The sequence below is a fragment of the Emydura macquarii genome, unplaced genomic scaffold, assembly GCF_026122565.2.
Source record: "Emydura macquarii macquarii isolate MOO-44397 ecotype Brisbane River unplaced genomic scaffold, CSIRO-AGI_Emac_v2 contig_369, whole genome shotgun sequence".
Classification (NCBI taxonomy): domain Eukaryota; kingdom Metazoa; phylum Chordata; order Testudines; family Chelidae; genus Emydura; species Emydura macquarii.
Genome location: NW_027130506.1, coordinates 10,968,369 through 10,982,421, shown reverse-complemented (window position 1 = coordinate 10,982,421; position 14,053 = coordinate 10,968,369). Strand labels below are relative to the sequence as shown.

General features: G+C 43.2%; 1 protein-coding gene across 1 annotated transcript in view; it reads right to left on the bottom strand.

The window, feature by feature from the left end:
- TG (thyroglobulin) overlaps window positions 1–13,764 on the bottom strand; it is a 200,145-nt gene extending 186,381 nt beyond the window's left edge. Inside the window, exons 1-6 of the mRNA XM_067531578.1 lie at window positions 13,704–13,764; window positions 12,465–12,573; window positions 11,438–11,535; window positions 9,697–9,900; window positions 7,645–7,804; window positions 2,933–3,039 (exon numbers count right to left, since the gene is read on the bottom strand). Of these exons, the coding sequence (XP_067387679.1) occupies window positions 2,933–3,039; window positions 7,645–7,804; window positions 9,697–9,900; window positions 11,438–11,535; window positions 12,465–12,573; window positions 13,704–13,764 (739 nt within the window). The remainder of the gene's footprint in view (window positions 1–2,932; window positions 3,040–7,644; window positions 7,805–9,696; window positions 9,901–11,437; window positions 11,536–12,464; window positions 12,574–13,703) is intronic.
- Between the last annotated feature and the right edge of the window lie 289 nt (window positions 13,765–14,053).

The following is a 14,053-nucleotide window of genomic DNA, read 5'->3' as shown; positions in this document are numbered from 1 at the left end:
CTATATCCCACACTGAGGCAGGACCAAGTAAATGTAGATCATCCTTGACAAGTGTTCATCTAACCTATTCTAAAAGCCTTCATTGATGGGGATTCCACAACTGCCTTTGGAAGCCTATTCCAATGTTTAACTACACTTAGAGTTTGAAAGTTTTTTCTAATATCTAGTATTTTTACCTAAAATCTCCTTTGCTGTAGATTAGGCTGATTACTTCTTGTCCTACTTGCAATGGAAATAGAGAACAAGTGGTCACCGTCCTCTTTATAACAGCCCTTAAAGTATCTGAAGACTATTATCAGGTCCCTCCACAGTCTTCTTTTCTCAAAATTAAACAGCCCAGTTTTTTAACCTTTCCTCATAGATCTGGTTTTCTAAACCTTTCATCATTTTTCTTGCTCTCCTCTGAACTGTCTCCATTTTCTCCAGAATTGGACTCTACTCCAGCTGAGACCTCACCAGTGCTGAGCAGAGCAGGACAATTACCTCCTGGATCTTAATACAATACTCCTGTAAATACACCCCAGAATTTTATTAGTGTTTTGCAACTGCATCACTCTGTTGACTCATGAAGTTTGTGATCCACTATAATCCCTAGATCCTTGTCAACAGTATTATTGTCTGGCCAATTAGTCCCCATTTTGTAGTTGTACTTTTGAGTTTTTCTTCCTATGTGTAGTACCTTACACTTGTCTTTATTAAATTTGATGTGGTTGAGTTCAGAGTAATTCTCCATTTTGTCAAGGTCGTTTTGTATTTTAATTCACTCCTTCAAAGTGCTTGCAACTCCTCCCAGCTTGGTGTCCTCTACAAATGTTATAAGCATATTCTCCACTCCATTATCCAAGCCATTAATGAATACTGAATAGTACTGGACCCAGGACAGACTTCTATAGAATTCCACTAGATATGTCCCCCAAGTTTGACAGAGAACCAATTGAAAACTACTCTCTAAGCATAGTCTTTATATCAGCTATACACCCATCCAATAATAATTTCATCTAGACCCCATTTCCATAGTTTGTTTATGAGAACATCACATGGGACTATGTCAAAAGCCTTACTAAAAGATCTATTGTCTATAGCTTCCCTTCTATCCACTAGGCTAGTAACCCTGTCAAAGAAGGAAATTAGGTTGGTTTGGCATGATTTGTTCTTAACAAATCCTTGTTGGCTGTTACTTATCACCTTTATTATCCTCTAGCTGCATACAAACTGATTGTTTCATAATTTATTCCAGTATCTTTCCAGATATCAAATTTACACTCATTGGTCTATAAGTCCCTGGGTCCTCTTTTTCCCCCTTTTTAAATATAGGTACTATGTTTGCCCTTCTCCAGTCCTCTGTTACCTCTCCCATACTCTGTAAATTTTCAATATAATTGCTAACAGTTCTGAGATTACTTCAGATAGTTCCTTAAGTACGCTAGGGTGAATTTCATCAGACCCTGCTGAATACATCTAACTTATCTAAATACACTTTAACCTGTTCTTTTCCTATTTTAGCTTGTGTTCCTTCCCCCTTGTTGTCAATATTGATTGTGTTAAGTATCTGGGAATAATTAATCTTTTTAGTGAAGACTGAAGCAAACTAAATATTGAACATTGAGGCCTTCTTGTTGTCATCAGTTATTAACACTCTTTCCCCATTAAGCAGAGAACCTATGCTTTTCTTTGTCTTTCTCTGGTGCTAATGTATTTTTAGAACCTCTTTTATGTCCCTTGATAGGTGTAACTCATTATGTGCCTTAACCTTTCAGATTTTGTACCTCCTTGTGTTATTCCATAAGCCAACCTTTCATTTAAAAAAAGGCTGTGACCATTATAGGTGTGAAAATAATCTTCATCATATTAATTGGATGTGAACAGATAAATGGTATCTGTCTGAGTCTGCAGACAGTCTGAAACAATTTCTCCTCCTGAGTACTGAGGATTTTATCTGCCATCTGGTAAATTGTAGGCTCTTCCCCTCTGCCTTTTTCTCTTACTCTTAAGAAAAATTAGCTTAAAATTCACCAGAATGCTCACAGAACTGTCTGGAGATCAGAGCCTGACCATCCCCTAGCCTCCAGATCTCTAGAAGAATTGTCCCCCGTTGCAAACTGTTCCATGTGCTATCAGCTATGAATATGCCTTAAATCTGCTGGGTAGGGGGAGGGGAGAAGGGGGGTTCTCTACAGGGAAGGGAGTTGTTCAGTCTCCAAGTCCATTCAGTTCTACACTTCTCTGCTGAGATGGCTAACAAGACTCTCAGTTGTGATGGGAGATTTCTGCTATGCAACCAGCCCAGAAGGAACTGGACTGAGACAGCCAATTCTACTAACAGAAGGGACTCAACAGCGATCGGAAAATAACTTTTGAGCACAGCTAACCTGGGCTGGCCAATGCAACTGATGATGGTGTGGTTGACACATTCTTAGACCTTGTCTACGCTAGCACTTATGTCAGCAAAACTTTTGTCACTCAGCGGTGTGAAAAAACACACTCCTGAATGACATAAGTTTTGCTGGCAGAAGCGCTCGTGTGGACAGCGCTATGTTGGCATGAGACGCTGTGTCACCGCTACTGCCGCTTGTTGAGCTGGTTTTATTATGTCGACGGAAGAGCTCTCTCTCATTGGCATAACATGGCTACACAAGTGCTTCTGCCAGCAAAAGTTATGTCGCTCAGCAGGGTGTTTTTTCACATCGCTGAGTGACAAAAATGCTAGTGTAGACAAGGCCTTAGTGAGATAATTCAGCTAGTGATCCCCTTCCTTAAGCGATCTTGCCATGGATAAGTATCTGGTACAATCAGCTGCTGTGCCTGCTCACAGATGACTCCAGCTTAGCCCTTAGTTTTCTCACTGACATGAAGCTGTGGTCCTGGTGTTTGTTCCTTATCTGCCGTTTTCTGACTCACATTGCTAAGACAACAGATTTTGGAAGGCACTTACCAGTCTCTGCTAATTCCCGTCCCAGACTGTCGGCACAGTAACAATACCCAGAAACCTCTGGGAACATGCTTCTGAAGGAGCTAAATGTCTGGAATGCATCTGGGAACCTAAACGGAAAAGCAGCTGGTTATGAAGTGGAGAGTTTGTGGTGACCCTTTGACAATAACGAAGAAATCATATTCGTCTCTAAACTCCCGCTGCAGGGATCACAGCACAAAGGCTTCATGGCTCTTCTGGGGCTAGTTATGTCAACCCTACTCCACTGTGATCCAAACGTTAAATGTTTCCTTTTATTAACAAGGCCTTAGGCTATGGAGCAATGTGTCCTGGCTGCTCACAGATCAAGATGGATCCAAGATTTGCCTTGTTCACTATATGCTACAAGAGCCTCCTCCTTATACATGTGTTTCCTCAATAAAGGAACTTAAGCACCATCGTCTTGGATAACAGAACCCAACTATTAAACAAGCAAAGAGCAATGAGGTCATTTCTTGGACAGATTATCAGGTCATTTTTAGTCTTGTAACTAGCACCTAATGTACTACAATGATGAGGGTGGTAGAAATGTTGACAGATAATTTTCGATCCTGTTCCAACCTTTGAAAGCGCAGCAAAGATTGTAAAATATGTGTCAGTGTGCTTAATGTAATTACGAATACCCATTCATTCGCAGCTTTCTACAAAGCCACACAAGATGGAAGAAAGCCTAAACAAAGAGGTTGTTTTTTCCCCCCACATCTGCTTTCCTCACTGAATTAAGCATGGAACAGCAGACAAAAACCTCACTAATCTGTTACATTATGAAAACATAGGTCAATGGATTAAAAGGAAAGTTTATGTTTTAAACATATTACAAGTGAGACTGACTCTTACTTCAGCAGATCAAAGGAGCTCTAGATTCTTTTAAAATATTCTAGTAGTGACGATAGCCAGATTCCAGCAAAGGAATGATTTAAGAAGGAAACTTAATACAGTCAGCACTGAAAACCCCCCCACAATATATGTGATCTTAAATGACATACACCAGGGTTTCTTCAAGTAAACTGAAGATAAAACGTTCTACGTTCAGGCACTATGGCAAATGAAACAGTGGCCCCAGGTTTTAATACGAGATTGGCATTATACATACATGCTCATGTCCGTAAATATGATTTACTCACACAGCTGTCAGCTGTATGGAGTTGTGTGGTGGAATCCAGCAAGGGGCTGTGAAATTCACTACCAAAGAAGTAAACAGAATCCAATACTCTAGTGAGCCTTTTCAACAGTGATGGATAATTTTATAAGCAGAAATAACGTATCTCACACTTAGATACCATGGTGACTCATGCTGTATACAAAATCTAAGACTAGCTGGTGGATGGGTAGATAGATACTGAACTGAAAGTCTGGGATACTGGTCTGGGATGTTGTGCAAAGGCACTCTGAAGCTCCTTTTTGCACTCCCCTGGTCCTACTGCAGCTGTATACAGGCCTGGTCCTCCACGCCACATTACATTAGCTTTGAGGCTGCTCTGACTAACTCCAGCTTGCAACATTCCCAAGAGGCCAAAAATGCAGCCACGTAGCACTCTGGCATAGGGCTATCTTGGCCACACTTCCAGAAGGAAGATGGGAGGAGAAATGTAAGAGCCCCTACATCAGCTTCACACCACTGACGATCACGCATACTCTGGAGCAATCCTCCCGGGGCTGGATAAATCATCTTTGGGGCCACTTTACACTGGTGCTGCTGCCACATCTCAAGAGAGAATCTGCCCCACTAACAATAATGTTGGCATGAAAAAAGAAGAGCCATCAAATGTTATGCTCCAGGACAGATAGATTGCTATTGGGGTAAGGAAGAAATTCATTAATTATTAAGGCCAGAAGGGACCTTTCTGATCATCTTGTCTGGCTTCCTGCATAACACAAGCCAGAGAATTCTGCTCCTGTCCCCCCATGTACAGCGTGGCACGACTGACTTTGTGCATTGTAGGTGCTTTCAAGTTCCTCTTAAACATCAAGCATTGGTCACTCCCAGAAGATAGGACACCACACTTGATCAACCAACGGTGTGCTCTTGTGTGGCACGTCCTTTGTTGTTACGACAGTAGTGTGACTAAATGCAATAGGAGTCTTCTAGTCAATTCAAGTTCTTATACTGCGCCTGTCACCGTGACATCTGAACAGCTAGGGCTTTGAAACATGCTGCTGGGTAAATAAATTTCTGCACCCGATTTTTTTTTTTTTAAATAATTCATTATTCAAATATATTACACACCAAATTATACCATGTTTAATGTGTGGTTGGACATGTGGTCATATCCTGGTATTTCTGTCCTGAGGCCACAGCATGACCAAAGAAAATGCAAAAACTATAAATCAGGCCCACATAAAAATGCATATAGGACTGCATGCATCTAGCTTTGAAAATCCACCCCTTAGTTTCTCTGTTCCTTTCCCTTCCCCCCAACCCCCTTCTGCCATTGTCTGTCCTTGTCCAACAGTGGATAATGACAACACAGCTAAGATCATCACTGTCATGCCATCACAAAAATGGTGGAAACAAATGTGACTTTTCACGTGTGGTTAGAACTGTGGCCACGCTCGTGTTTCTGTTCTGTGTGTTCTGAGATGAGAGCAGGTGTAAAGAAAATGGAAAGGAGATAAACATGGATTTGTGGGTAATCATCAAGGAAAGTGGGTCTTGGCTTACAATAAAAAAATAACATTGTTATAAATTTTAAGCCCCCTTTTATCATCAGACTGCGCAGCTCCAATTGTATCCAACATTTACTGCCCATAGACTGTGTCAGGAAAGGAGTTGTGTTCTGTACACCAACAACCAAACAGCACAGAGAGGCAGCACCTCCACAGAGCTATGACAATTTACAGCAGTGGAAGGATGTGTCTCGGAATCTTTATTGTGGAGAAAATGATGCAGCAAGTAGAAAGGAAATAGTGCGGTTTCTCAGATCTCGAGCTCTCTTATCTTTTTAGCTCAGAATTTTATACTGCTGCTCATCGCCGTAGGAGTTGAGCACCTTCCATGGAAAATCAATAGCAATAGCGAAGTCCCTCAAGGACTCCTTGTGCCCCTGGCTCCTCTCCCTAGTCAGGGTAAGAACTCTGCTCGGGGTTAGGTCTAGGTTGATTTGTTGAAGGTAATTTTGTTTTTTTAATTGGGGCAGTAGAGAATGTTCACGTTTTGAGTGTCATTCTTAGGGTAGAAAGGACTGAAGACCCAGTGGTTAGGGCACTGCGACTTGAAAGACTAGGATTCAAGTCCCTGTTCTGCTTTTGTGTGACCTTGAGCAAGTCATTTAGCCTCTCTGCACCTCAGTTCCTCATCGCACAATGGGGATAATAGCCCTGCCTTACCTTACCTTACCAGGGTGTTTAGGGGAAAAATACATTAAAGATTGTGAGACAGATAGAAAGGGAGAAAGCTGGTAAAAACAGTCTTGCTTAGATTTATATGGTGATGTGGAAGCTACTCAAACCCAGTCCTGACGCCACTTTCCAAGCAAAACTCCCAATGGGAACGGCAACTATCATTTTAAAGCATCACTTTCTTCATTCTAGTTGCCTTTTTCGATTGCCCAGACCCACCAGCCAATTACTGAAACAGCCACATTATCTTTCACTTGCCAGAATACCCTTGACACATTGACAAATTTGCACCGGGCACTTGGCCTACCTTGCAGTACTTTTATTTTTGCTTAAATTAAAGACCAAAACTCAAAACAAGAAGATTCACATTTACATTAAAATCTCTCCACTGGAATAAGCTTCAGCCAGAAGTGAGACATTAGGTTTACTTTACTGCCCTCTTGAGGAAAGAGACAAGCAATGAGTCTGAAGTCATGACCCATTTAGCCGTACCAGAGACCAAATGTTCTTTTTAAATTAGAGAGAAGCAAAACTGTTTCATGGAAAAAATGGGTTCAGCCTCAACAGCAGCTGTGTAAAAAGAAAGTTGTTCCAATCCCCATCCCTCCACGACAAACCACACCCCAACAGGACTGGTGTTTCCTGTCCCCTCTGTGTATCTGGGTTTTTTTTCTGCACAGGAGACAAGCTGACACAATGTTTTAAAGTCCCTCAATGGCCTGCTCCAGCCTTGAAAGATTCCTATCTCTATACTCCTCTTTGCAATCCTCTGTTCATCTCCCACTGCTAACTTGCTGCAACGTCCTTTCATGCAACCTCACAACCGTGGGTACAAGACCCTCTGCTCTGCTTCCCCTGAGAGCTGGAACAGCATCTTTGTATGTTTCCACCTCACTGACTCTGCATCTGTATCCAGATCCCCAATGGAAACATCTTTCCTCTCATCCATCCCTCTTAATTCCTTTCTCCCTCCGCTCTTATCTAGCTCATTCATTGTGTTATTTCATTCTGTATGGTGAGTGCTGCCTTTAATGACAATGTATAAAATACTATCACATTGGGATAGCTAAGAATGCGTAAGGACACTCTGGTTCCGTTGCCTGTGGGTTGACAAGGGATCTCTGGTTTTAAAGCATAAACCACTACTGAATAAACTAACATAAATCTATTTGCTTTCAGGCAATAGCCGACTCAAAGCTCTTTACCCAGGCTAACCGCCAGTGGGAGACAAAGACCCATGTGGGGTTAGTGTGGGCTACAGCTGGAATGTGCAATGAAGTAATAATTCACAAAGGTCTGCAGAATTGCCACTCAGTTGCAGAAATGACTGTTCCTACCTGTTATAACTATGAACTAGATCAAAGACCATCATGTCCGTTGTTCTGACAAATTTGCATTGGACAGGCAAAAATTCTCCATCTGCTGAGCACTGCGGTGGGCTCCTTTCCCCAACACCATGCAGAATGCGACGGTCTCGGATCTCACAACTCCCTGGACCTGACGGAAAACAAGCATCCACTATCATGAATTCACCTTCCCACGAATGCTTGAAAGCAAGCCACGGATTCACAGACTCCAAGGTCAGAACCGTGATCAGGCAGCCTGCCCTCCTCTACAACATGGGCTACAGAGTGTCCCCAAAATAATTTCTAAAACAGATCTTTTAGAAAAACAACCAATCTTGATTTTAAAATTCTTAGTGGTGGAGAATCCACCGCGACCCTGGTAAATTGCTCCAATGGTTAATTACTCTCACTGTTAACAATTTAAGCCTTATTTCCAGTCTGAATTTGTCTAGCTTCAATTTCCAGCCACTGTATCGTGTTACACCTTTCTATGCTAGATTGAAGAGACCGCTATTAAATATTTGTTCCCCATGTAGGTACTTACAGACTGTAATCAAGTCACCCCTTCACCTTCTCCTTGTTAAAATAAATGGATTGGGCTCCTTGACTCTGCCATTATGAAATTTTCTAATCCCTTTTAATCTTGAATTGTGGACACCTAAATCAGTGCCCAATACAGAGGTAAAATAACCTTTCCTCCAACTCAAAATTCCCGTTTATATATCCAAGGATCACATTAGAGCTTTTGGCCACAGTATAACACTGGGAATTCATGGTCAGCTGATTAGCAAATCCTCCCCTCCCCCACCCCATAATACCCAAATTATTTTTCAGAGACACTGCTTCCCAGGATTCAGTCCCCAACCCTGTAATTATGGCCCACTTTCTTTGTTCCAAGATGCATACATTCACATTTAGATATATTAAAAGGCATATTGTTTGCTTCAGCTCAGTTTATAAAGCAAACCACATCACTTTGTATCAGCGAGCTGATGCATTATTTACCACTCTCTCAATTTTTATGTCATCTGCAAACTTTATCAGTGATTATTTCCTGTTTTCTTGCAGGTCACAGATAAAAATGTTAAATAGCCGAGGGCCAAAAACAGATTCCCACATGACCCCACTAGAAAGACCTGAGCAATGATGATTCCCCATTTACAATTACATTTTGAGATTTATCAGTCAGTCAAATTTTAATCCACATAATGAAACGTTCGAGAGGGGTAGCTGTGTTAGTCTGTACACAGCAAAAACAACGAGAGTTCTGTAGCACTTTAAAGACTAACAAATTTAATGTCTGTAGGCATAAGCTTTTGTGGGCCGTAACCCACTTCGTCCAATGTTTTTAATCCACATAATGTGTGCCATGTTAATTTTATTTGTTCAAACATTTTGTTTTTAATCAAAATGTCATGTGGTACCAAGTCAAATGTCTTATAGAAGTCTAAGTATATTACGTCAACACTAGTACCTTTATCAACCAAATTTGTAATCTCATCCAAAAAAAAAAAAAAGATACCAAGTTAATTTGACAAGGTCTATTTTCAATTAATCTTGATGATTGGCATTAATGATATTACCCTCCTTTAATTCTTTATTAATCGAGCCCTGTATCACCTGCTCCTGGGACCAATATCAGGCTGACAGGCCTGTAATTACCCAGGTCATTCCATTTACCCTTTTGAAACACTGGCATCACATTCACTGTCTTTTGTCTTCTGAAACTTCCCCAGTGCTCCCAAACTTACTGAAAATCAACATTCACGGTCCAGCAAGCTCGTAAGCCAACTTTTTTAAAACTCTTGGATCCAAGTTATCTGGACCTGCTGATTTTAAAATGTCTAACTTTAGTCGTTGCTGTTTAATGCCCTCCTGAGATACTCGTGGAATGGAAAGAGTGTTCTCATCCCATGATTTTGGAAAGATAACCCTGAAATTTCCTGGCAGCAAAACTTATGACCTGCCATTCATCACTCAAATTTTTTATTTCCCTTCCTTCAAACATGAAATGAAATCCACATTATGTTGAACTTTACTTACATCGCATTGGCTTCCCTGTCTGCCTCGTGCCGTAAATCTCCATCCCTTCAGAGTCCACACACCAGCATTGCTGTAGCCCCACATCACACTGCACTGGGTCAAACTCTCCCGAATTCAAGCACTGCGGGACATAGGAGCTAGTGCTGCTGTTGATGTAGTGACTTAACAAGATCTGCTGTTTTTGGAGCTGGCAAAAGGATAAACCTACAATATCAAAGAGGCATCATCAGAGGAAGGTTATTGTTGGCCACAAAACCATTTATTTTTCTAGAGGACATTTGAGTTTTCTATAGGTTTCATTGAGACCATGGAATTTTTTTCTGTCACTCAGCCAGGTTTGCCAAGGAGAGTAATCAAATACTGCAAGAGAGCCTGGGGTAAATTGCAGATTAAACTCACCATTTGTAGGATCCAGGGAAGGATTTGTGGTTTTAGTTAACCCAAGAGAAACACAGCAATTCTACCTGACGTAAGCTGAAGTCAGGCAAAACCTGCTGGTTTCAGGTGAGTTCTACTTTGCGTTTTCAAGGCCAGGTTATCAGACTTGAGGTCAGGCTAGATGATCACAGTGATCTCTTCTGGCCTTTGAACCTGTGATTCACCAGCTAATGTCAATGAGAATTGACCTGTTGACATCAGTGCTGCTACTTCACATTACACCAGCTGATGGCCTGGGCCCTCAAATTCAAAGTCAGGGGGTGTGAAGCCATGGAAAGTGAAACTGAACCAGAAAGTTGGGAGTGACTAGAGCAGAGGTCTAGGGGGCACGGAGGCATGTTTGGGGGATGCAGCAGAGCCTGGGCCAGCCCCCACAGAGGGGGGAGGTGAGGAGAGAATGCACCCAGCCCCTGGCCTTGGCTCGCTGCCATGACCACCGGGGCCTGTAGTAGCTGTGGTCCCGCTCCCAGCCTCAACCCCTGGCCCCAACTGCAGCCCCCCAACCGCAGCTCTGATCCCAGCCGCAGCTCCAAACCCTTACTGTGGTCCTGCTCCCAGCCCCAGCTGTCGCGGGCAGGGCGTGGATAGGGGTAAGGGCGGGTGCAGGTAAAAAGTTTGGATACCACTGCACTAGAGCCACCACAATACTGTATTGTATCAACTTCCTACTCCTTTCCATAAAATCCTACCGAGGGGCAAATTTTCCACCCAGCTGCCATTAAAGCCATAGCTACTCAGTTCCTGTTAAAGTCAATGGGTGTTTTGGAGTAAATTCCTCCCAGCTCCTTGCACCCAGACTAGCAACTTGGGCATGACACTGGAAGGCAGAATACTGGCTGCATTCAAAGGAACCCCTGTGATTCTATCAGCAACTATTAGGGTATACTCAGTCTAAGCCATCAAGAACCCTCAGCAGACGAAATCTGCAAGGTGCTTTACACACAATACAAAAAGCAAGGCCCTGCCTCAAAGAGTTTGCAGTCTAGCTTTATTCACTACAGAGACCGAAGGTCCCTGGGTCCAAGGGCTTTACAACAGAATGGGCTGATCCCACACTGAGTCACGACTCACTCCTTGACACTGGGCTGACCCAAGAGGCTGTTCGGGTGAGTGAGGTTTGCATGATCAGGTCCTGAGTCATTTAAAGAGCTTTCACTGAAGAAATCAATAAATCACAAGGCGCCTACTCTTGCTCTCACTGGTGTCAATGGTCAAAGTCCACTTGATTTCACTGGTTGTTACACTGGGAGGTAAATGGATTTTTAACACCACCCAGGAAAAAAAGAGATGACGTCTGACTTACAGGCCGTGGGAACTCCAGTCTGTTTAGTACCTGGTACCTCAACGCCATTAGCATCTACACACCAGCAGGAGAGACCATTCATATTGCACTGCACAGTCCTGGGGAGAAGACACAGAACATCATTTTCTACCGGCAACAGAATTGCCTATTCACATGAAACATACCTGTCAGCAATGGGGCGTCCACAGGACAAAGAGCAATGGGACAACACGGCAAGGGCGCCAGGAAGAATTGTATTCTAGGTTATTTAGAGGGGGACCTCTTTGGAAGTTTCAGAGAGCCCCTCCAGATGCCAGTCAGCACATGGCAAGATCAGTCCCTAGCAGTGCAACCTCATACCAGGTCTATAGTAGGTTCAGTTTAGAGACAGGCCTGAAGAGCCCCACACAGGGGAAAGTTCAGAATCATTATTTTAATAATGAATGAGTTTTTAATTATAGGCTCTTCTGTCACTGTAGGACCTAAGCATCACACATACATTAATGATCTTATCCTAGCAATGCCCCTGTGGGGCCATAGAGTGTTATCCTTATTTGGGGGGCATGGATGTAGTTTGGAGGGAGTGGGGAGGGAGCACTGCCCCCACAAACTGCAAACCTCAGACAGGTGCGGAATTTGCTCCCCCTCCCGACACACACACGCGGTCCCATTGACCTGACTGGAGCTGCCCCCCACATATAGAAGTCAAACTACACCTGTGTTTGGGCAGGGGGATGGGGAACTGAAAGAGAGAGAGAGAGAGAGAGAGAGATTAAGGCCCAGATCCTCAAAGGTATTTAAGCACCCAATTCCCATTGGTGTCAAAGGGAGTTAAGTGCCTAAAGTACTACTGAGGAGCTGGGCCTATGAGATTTGCCCATGGTTGCACCAAAAGATGATAGAGTCCTGACTGCTAGTTCAACAGTCGGAAGTTGGAGCACGGCCCGCTCCTTATGCACAACATTAGGGCGCAATCCTGCTCAGCCACTGAGCTCCTTTTGCCCTCAGTGGTGCAGATTGGGGTCCACAGGTGGCTGTGCTATTTTACCGGAACTGGCCATCTTCCAAGCAGTGGGGGACGTAGACTTCTCCTTCCAAAAAGGCCTTTTCCCTCTGGAGCTCACAGGGACGGAGAGGCTGGGACTCAGCCTGGTACTCTGCATGCAAAAAACAGGTAGATCCTGAGCCTGGCTACATGGTTCCCTACAACATAGTCTGTGCTGTCATTTTGAGTGTGGTTTTAAACAACACAGTGTTCCTCTTCTTTGGTGAGATTATTCCACCGTCTAATAAATCATTGTACCAGATATAGGGCATTCCTAACTGCAAACGACCAAAAAATCATGAGAGCTAGCCCCTCTCACCATGAGATTATTTTAAAAACAATTAATTTTAAGAAATCATTCATTGGGAGGTGTGTTTACATGATGGCTGCCCTCTTGGCCAACACATCAGGGATTGGATCAGAGGCCACCAGATCTAAAAAGCATAAAGTGCTGCAGTTTGACCTAAAGAACCAAGCCTCTAGGACAGGGGGCTATAACAACTCATCTCCAATGTGGCTCAGCACATAGAGGGACAGGTAATAGACACTCACCAATGGGTTATATTTATTTGTCTTCCAGCTTTTGAACCTCTAGGGGTCACATTTTTGAGCTTATATCTGCAACCATGAAGGCTAGATTTAAATTTAAAATTTTTTATTTTTAATAATGGAAGTTGAGATTCTAGTATATTCACATTACTCCAGAGACAGCGGCCTTAAGAAAAGCACCAGAGATCATGAGTCCCATCATAAAACAAAATAATGGTTAAATCAATACAAATAACCATGATGCTTAAATTTGGGGGCATCTTTCTAATTTCTTAGTATCCCTCCCTCTCATGCTTTTTTCCTAAGCGTCTTTGTTGGCTAGTCTGTCCTTCCAGCACCTTCTTTTGGAGTCAGCCCATGCCACACCTCCCTGAGACAGGTGTGTGCTGACGGCACAGAATCTGAGCTTTTGCTGGCCCCAGGAGCGTGGGCTGGAGCTCGGAATCCAAGCTCAAATCCCTGGCAGCACAACGAGCACTGAGTCAGCGGCACATCGCTGTGGTATATAAGATCAGAGTCCTGTTTCATGGTGCACTGCCCAGCGCAATGGGGCCCTGATCAAATTCTGAGGCTGTAGGTGCTGCTATAATCAATAATAGAGAAGTATCAGTGCAAAGTTCTCAGGCAGGGGCAATGCAGTGTGGCTCCAGCCTGATACAAATAAAGGACAAGACTGAGTAAAGATAAACTTACCAAATATATTGGCTGACACTGTGCTAATAAGGCAAAGGGTGCTGAGAAGCACAGGGCCCATCTTTTGATGCAGGAGCTGTGACCTCTTCCTATGCTGAGGGATCAAGACCCTGCACTAGCCTCTGCCAGCCTTTTATAGCTGCCATTGTTTGAACAGATGCACTTATGAGCTGGTAGACTGGGTATTAAATTGGGTGACTGACGCAGGTTATGTTTCTAAGAAAATCATGAGGGCCTCAATTCACCTGGAACGTCCCCAGTGGATTTCTTCATCAGTAAGCTCTGACCTCTTCACTGAGCACTTGTACACCTAGTCATCTGAAAGGAGAACAAACAGAACAAACAGCCAA